At 43.3% G+C, this 7,817-nt stretch overlaps 1 protein-coding gene across 2 annotated transcripts in view; it reads left to right on the plus strand.

Annotated features, from left to right (window-relative positions):
- The window catches only part of LOC310791321 (uncharacterized protein), a 23,597-nt gene extending 17,901 nt beyond the window's left edge, over window positions 1-5,696 (plus strand). The window contains exons 1-3 of one of the 2 annotated variants that reach the window (XM_083653014.1): window positions 4,815-4,866; window positions 5,186-5,397; window positions 5,559-5,696. In XM_083653014.1, the coding sequence (XP_083509140.1) occupies window positions 4,840-4,866; window positions 5,186-5,397; window positions 5,559-5,640 (321 nt within the window). In that variant the 5' untranslated portion in view covers window positions 4,815-4,839 and the 3' untranslated portion in view covers window positions 5,641-5,696. Of the gene's footprint in view, window positions 1-4,814; window positions 4,867-5,185; window positions 5,398-5,558 lie in introns of those variants that run through there. The other variant, XR_014553427.1, reaches the window with a different exon arrangement.
- Window positions 5,697-7,817: the final 2,121 nt, after the last annotated feature.

A 7,817-nucleotide genomic window follows, 5' to 3' on the forward strand; every position in this document is an offset into this window, starting at 1 on the left:
TTCCTCTGTGTGTTATATCTTTATACAGAGTTGTTTTCAGAAAGTTATGTTCTGCGTCAGTAGGATAACATAAACTAAGCTGAAAATAAGGTCCAGGTTGTAGAAAACAGGAATTCTCCTTTAAACCTTTATTTGCGCTCTTTTAACCACTATTAATGTATTTTAATATAATTTCTTCCAGATGCTCCAAATACCCCCTCTGTGAGTTCCTCTGGTGAAGCAGTGGAGGGCAGTTCAGTGACTCTGACCTGCAGCAGTGATGCCAGCCCAGCAGCTACCTACACCTGGTACAAGAAGAATGGACCTCCAGACCAGGAAGCTTTGACAACAGGTCCACAGCTTGACTTGGTTTCCCTGCAGTCCTCTGACTCTGGACAGTATTACTGTGAAGCTGAGAATGAGCTGGGGACAAAGAGATCTGACTCCATCTTTGTCACTGTCACATGTGAGTGAAACACAACTCATGAATCACAGAGGCCATTTACACCTGGTGTTAACATGTCTTTTCTGTGAACAGATTGCAATCAGATTGTGTTTTATCACTTGAAAGTAGAGATGTAAACACCCCCAAAACGCATTGAAGAAGGATTGCAATCTGATCGGCCAAACCACCTCCGGAGGTGGTCAGGGATGCATTGTGGACACATTGAACACAAGTGTAAATGCAATGTGACCTCTCAATCTGGATACAGCAACTTTATGCGGATTGAGAGGACAACCATTTCTGCAATCAGATTGCAATCAGATTGCAGAAAACGCATGTTAACGCCAGGTGTAAATGGCCTCATACTGTAGCGATCCGGTATAAACCAACATGTTGCTTTATACCTCCAGCTCCAGACCCAGGATCGCTACAATACAATGTAGCAATGTAGCAAGTACATGTATGTAATCATAGAATGTGGAAGCTACCAGCTTTCTTACCAGCTACGACAGCAGGGCTGGTATTGTTGTGTGTGTGTGTGTGTGTGTGTGTGTGTGTGTGTGTGTGTGTGTGTGTGTGTGTGTGTGTGTGTGTGTGTGTCATGGCAAAATGTGGTGGTGGAGACACCTATTGTAGCAAGAACTACCACAGAAGCTGTTTTGAGTACTTTTCCAGGTGTTCAAATATGTCTGACTGTCTGTGCTTAGATTTTTGTTAACGCAATAGAGTAAAAACTGTGCTAACTAAGTAAGTGTGTAGTTGACATCAAAATGAATGCTGAGTTCAGAAATGGGCGTGATCCAAGCAAGGGGGCCACGCCCACATTGGCCCTCCCACTTTATGCCCCTGGCTCATATTGCTTTGAAGTCATGGCTGGTGTGGTGATCCCATCTTGTGTGATGCTGCTCAGTCAGTAATGACCTAAACATCCTGTAATCCAGCAATTCAAATCTGCCTTCATGTGTCTTGTGTGTTTGGTCTTTATCATTCTGTTCTATGGTTGATTGTTGATCAGTTTGTTAGTAGGCTCATTTTCTGTAAAGTCCCTTGTAATAAAGCACCATATAAATAAATAAATAAATAGACTTTGGGCGTGACCCCAGAACTATTAACCATACATTTATGTCAGTATCATAATGAGGATATGAGCCGCTGCGTGTCAGAAAATAAGCTATTTACAGGATGCAAATAGAATAGAGTGCTTTTCAGAAAGTTATGTTTTGCGTGAGTAGGATAACATAAACTAAGCTGAAGATAAGGTCCAGGTTGTAAATAACCGGAATTCTCCTTTAAACCTGTATTTGCGCTCTTTTAACCACTATTAATGTATGTTCATATATTTTCTTCTAGATGCTCCAAAGACCCCCTCGGTGAGTTCCTCTGGTGAAGCAGTGGAGGGCAGTTCAGTGAATCTGACCTGCAGCAGTGATGCCAGCCCAGCAGCTAATTACACCTGGTACAAGAAGAATGAAGATCCAAAGCAGAAACCTTTGAAAACGGCAACAGGTCCACAGTTTGACTTGGTGTCCCTGCAGTCCTCTGACTCTGGACAGTATTACTGTGAAGCTGAGAATGAGCTGGGGACAAACAGATCTGTCTCCATCTCTGTTACTGTCACATGTGAGTCAAACACAACTCATACAATGAGTGGGTGGGGTGGCCAAACTTTTTTGTTGTGGGCCGCATACAGAAAAATATAAGGAGTCGCGGGCCAAACAATATTAAGCGCGGCAGTTTTCGCGGCAAAAAAAATTGGACCAGAAAAAATTTAATTGCTACCTAAATAAATATATGACACATAGTTTATTGATGTGCTCACCTATTACAATGGGTATTTCTGTACGTTTCTGTACATTTCTGTACGTTTCTGTACGTATCTTCCTGTGCCAACAGGTTAAGACAGAGATAATTTAACATAACATTAGTATTAAACATTCATTCAGTATTTAAAAATAAATAGACCAGGTCAGGGTACTCAAGTATAACGCATTTTCAATGGTTTTACATAAAAAAAACAAAATGGGGGAAATCCGTTTTTTTGTTTTTGTTTTTCTTAATTTTTTTGTTTTTCCGTTTTTTTCCCCGTTTTCGTTTTTTTGTTTCCGTTTTCCGTTTTAAACTTTAAAACGGAAAAACGTTTTTAGCACACAAAAAAAAAATCATGGCGGGCCACTTAAAAACGGGCAGCGGGCCGCAGTTTGGCCACCCCTGAGTAGAAGCTACCAGCAGCTTTCTTACCAGCCACGACAGCAGGGCATTGAATTCAGTTTTCAGTCTGAGGGCTCTATCTTCCCAAAAGCGCTAATTTAGCGTTTGCGCTCGTTGAACGCCAAGCACATGCCTGCGATAACTGTACTGGGCATTCGCTGCCACAAGCCAAAGCAGGCATTTCAGCGCTAAAATGTGGTGATAGATGGCATTATGCTATCGTCAGCAGCGTGAAATTACTTTGCGCTAAGAGCTTTGAAAAGGACCTCTTAGCCTAAGCGCAAATACCTCTCTGCGCTGGGTGCACAGAGATTACGGCTGCGCTCCCAGCGCAGAGAGGTATTTGCGCAGTGGAAAGTGGAATTCCTTTTGGATATGTCATTACGCCATGCCAAGACATCAAATTATGCTGCTAAAATTGGGTATTAGCAGATAATTCAGTGAGGCAACCGACTATAACTCACTGAAAAACATTTATCACATCGCAAACAGGGAAATTAATTGAGAAAACTTGTTGGACACTGGACATAGGCTATTTACCCCCATAACCCGAAGGGTCGTTGGCACCACAGATGATCTGTCAATAAGCTCCCTCTGTCCTCGCAGGAGTGAGTACACTATTACGCATGGAGAGAATTACAGCATATTGCATGCCTCGCGCAAACAACCATTGCGAGACGGGAATCTGATTGGTTTTGATTGACGTAATGCCCAGCCTTACCTGGCCACACCTGTGAATAATTCTGGTAGTTAAGACCGCCCAAATCCCGTTTGCGCAGGCATTTTGGGGCGCAGATGATTTTGACACGGCTCTAATTTGCACTTGCGACAGGTGCCGTGAACCTTTCCAACATATTTCGGGGCTGTTTTAACTTCCAACCTCCAATTCTTGATGGATTCAATTCATTCAAACTGCCATAATCAGAAATCAGGGAGGTCACGTCTACCAGACAATTATATCACTTTTAAACAGTTACATTTCTGCATAAATCATTGCAAGTATGGTCCCGTAAGGTGGGGGTGCTTTTTTTTGCTGCTCCGCGGGGGAGCAAAACTCGGCAGAACACCTGGCGGATGGCGCAAGGCGGAATGCTATCTTCCGTGCCTTAAGGCACGCACAAACAGTGCGCAAGCGCTATTAGAGGATAGCGCCTGTCGGAAGATAGAGCCCTTAGTCTGTGTGTATGTGTGTGTGTGTGTGTGTGTGTGTGTGTGTGTGTGTGTGTGTGTGTGTGTACTCTAACATGGGCATGATCCGAGCAAGGGGCCCGCCCACCCCCACATTGGCCCGCCCATTTTACACCTCTGGCTCATACTTGTTTTAAGGCGTGGCTGGTGTTGTGACCACATCACATGTGAAGCCAGACAACTGATTCAAAAGATGGATTTGACCCCCGAGTTTGTGTGCACATCTTTCTTTATTTAAATCTGTTATAAAATTGGAATCCGGCTCCATGTAGTCTAAGTCGCCTAATCCTGGTCCGGTGAGACCAGATTTCAGAGATATTTTATCAGGGGGGGTACGGTGGTGCAGTGGTAAGCGCTGTCGCCTCATAGCTCAAAGGTCCTGGTTCGATTCCCACCTGGGACGCTGTGAACCCTGAAGGAATGCGTGTCCCGTCCGCATGTCCTCGAGTGCCCACCGCCCAGGTGGGGTCGTCAAAACGGCCTTTCTGAGTGGAGTTTGCATGTTCTCCCCGTGCCTCCTGGGGGTTTCCTTCATATAGGAACCCCCTTCACCAAAACATGCAATATCCTGGTTGCTGATGTGGTGCCTCCTCTGGTCGTTAAGGGCGCCTGTTCGGAGGGAGGGGAACTCGTTGGAATAGCGTGATCCTCCCACGTGCTATGTCCTACCAGTGAAGCTTCCCCTGTCAGGTGAAAAGAAGCGGCTGGCTAACTGCCCATGTCTCGGAGGAAGCATAGAGCCAGTTTTCAGCTCTCCCCAGATCGGCAGAGGGTGGAGCAGCAACCAGGATAAATAAATTAAAATTAGCACTAATGGGGGATCAAAATGGGATAAAAAATCAGGGGGGGGGGGGTATTTTATCTGCAACTACAGTATGCCTATTGTATTGGGGGGGGGCAGTCTGTAATGGACTTAAACGTCCTGTAATAGTACTTTCATCTGATCTCTTCTCAGCTCCATGGAAATTAACAGCTGCTGCAGTGACTACGACTCTTCTCCTGGTTGTCATCGTGCTCATATGCCTATTTGCCTTCCTCTGGATCAGGTGAGCTATTCTGTTTAGAGGTAGAGGATGGAAACCCTGTTTTTATTTTACCACAATGCACCAATGTACGCACACACACACACACACACGCACACACACGCACGCACGCACACACACACACACACACACACACACACGCACACACGCACACACAACAAGTTTAGAGCAAAAGAAAACAAGCTAAACATGTTGTCCCCCACCAGTGATGTAGAAAAACAGATGCAGTTTAAGATGTAAGTTACAAAACAGAGTAAGGGTCAGAAAGTGAGTTTTCTCAAGTGTAACGTAACCTTGTCTGTGTGATGATGTCACGCCTCAGGTAAACCCGGGTCCAGGTCGTGTGTCTGACACACCAGCGGCAGCACAGACACAACCGACAGACCAGGAGGACGACCTGGTCTACACGACCGTCCAGTTCCCCAACACACAGACAGATGCTGTCTACTCCAACGTCAGGCCTCAGAGAAGAGCGAAGGAAGAGACTGACCACTATGCTGCTGTCAACATCAAAACACCACAAACTGATGCTGGGTAAGCTGGCCTTCACATTATGAGAGGAAAAATGCACGAGTTTTAGACAATGTCCATGATCTTTATATAGATTATAACCATTTCATTACCGTGGTATTTAAATGGTCTATTTTTTTAAACCTGTTTTTAATGAACGTTTATCAATTTCCTCTCATCTTCAGAAGCAGAAGCCAGGAAGCTGATGAGGATCTGTCTGAGCTGTATAGCACAGTCAAAAAACCCTCCAAAAACCCCGGATTCTGAACACAACACAACGCAACACAACGCAACACAACACAACACAACACAACACAACACAACACAACACAACACAACACACACATACACAACACAACACAACACAACACAATACAACACAACACGACGTGATGGTCTATTATTAAGACATGGGGTTATTCCATCTTTATTTATGCAGGCAGCCTCCATGAGATTTCAAATGTTTCTTCAGAGAGGCCTGGGGCCTGTACTACGAATGTTGGATAAGAAGATCCAGGATCTGTCCCTTGATCTGGTTTGTCTAAACCAGATCAGCTCGATTGTAGTTAACTTGTACTACGAACGTCGATTGCCACTCGTTAACGCGAACCAGGTTTTTCTAATCTAGCTGACAGCTCGTGCACATGAAAATGCCCGTGCACTGGAGCTCGTGCCCGCAAAAGAGGCGTGGTTTTTAACAACTGCCAATCACAGTGCAATATGGACTGCTCCAACTCTGACAGCGCCAGACACGCCTATTTCCTCATTTATTGAAACCGCAAATACAAATCTGCGTTGGATATTATTACTGTTCCCGAATGACTGTCTAAAGTGACCACTTTTATCCACACCAGTAATTTCTTTGAAGAGCGGTTTCGTAGGCTATCTACAGCTCTCTATCTACAGTCTTTTGTGGAAGCAATGTGTAATCTATCTCAGTCCAAAATCCGTATGTATAGACCATTTAGTCACATCTGAGATCATTATTAGGCTATTTGATTGAATAATTCCTATAGGCTAATCAATAAAAAAAAGAATGATAATAAAATAAAAAAATGCTTCTGAACTGAATCGACACGGTACGTGCGGGCATAGATTTCATTTATAAAAATTAGCCTATTTTGTGGTCACATATAGCCTATAGGCTATTGTCAGCAGAGCGCATATCTCCATATTTCATATAATGATGCTGGAAATATGAAGTTCAATCACATCATACAGGCCAAAAGCAACACAGTTGCAGCTGCAAAATGCAGGAGTAGCCTAGATATGAATCATCTTAATATGATTAAGATGATTAATCATCATGATGATGATATGTGCAGGTGATCCCATATTAAATTGCTTAGATGTAGTAGGCTATTCTAGCATGTAGGCTATGACCATTTCAATTCCAACCCAACGTCAGTCTCAGCTCCGTTGCGCACACGGCACCGTGCGCTTTGGAGACGTTTATGTAACCTTTTTATGCCGGTTTAGTGATATTTCTCCACTCACTATTCAGCTGCAATCGATCAGCGGGGTCAAACAACGTATCTAGGCTACTTGAGAGCATTAAAATGAATATATAAAAACATATTCCAAAGTGGTAAGTAGGGCTTAATTAAATTATTCGTCCTTGATTAATTCAACATTACAATTCGTGCTCCTTCCTAGATGGGAAACTCATCCAGAAAGGGGTTGGCCATTTTTCCAAACTGCTGATTCGATTGGTTCGTGGGCGGTGTATTTAAGGTCTAATCTTATCCTTGCAACTTAACCTGCTGCGGACCAGGTTAAGTGTGAAGCATAAGTTGCTATGGAAATATATGTTGGTAAGAAGTTAACTTGCTTTGTAGTACGGCTAAACCAGGTTTAAACCTGAAGTTACCTCGCTAAACCACTAATCTTGCTTTGTAGTACAGGCCCCTGGTCAAGAAGGCAGCATCATGACAACCATAGATAAAAGTTCAACATGTAAACAACATTGTACATAATGTAAAGCTCTGGTGCTGTTCAGCAAATTAGATTTCGATTATTTTAACACCACAGTTATACCTTTCTAAGGTTTGTCATACTGGATTAAGAAAAGGTAGGCTGAAACCAAATGTGTTCGCCGCCATATGGGTCATTTACACTGGGGACGCTGGGGACATGCCCCCAGTACTTTTTACAAATGGCCGATTGTGTCCCCATCACTTTCTAAAAGCATCATTTGGTAAAAATGTTCTGAAAAATAGCTTTCTCTTTGGACAATAAGAAAACATACAATGCAATGTAAATATAGAAGAAAACACAAAAACACAAAAAAAGTAACGTTATTCCTTGAGTTATTTGTACTTTGTACTATGTTTGTTACTTTAGATAGTGTGATTGCTGGGCTGACTGACATGCACTGCTGCTTTCTACAGTAGATGTGATATTGGCATTGTTGCGTTAACATGGTGTTGCAGCTGTGGTTGTAA

This window comes from Poromitra crassiceps (assembly GCF_964638095.1).
Source record: "Poromitra crassiceps genome assembly, chromosome: 16".
NCBI classification, from domain to species: Eukaryota; Metazoa; Chordata; class Actinopteri; order Beryciformes; family Melamphaidae; genus Poromitra; species Poromitra crassiceps.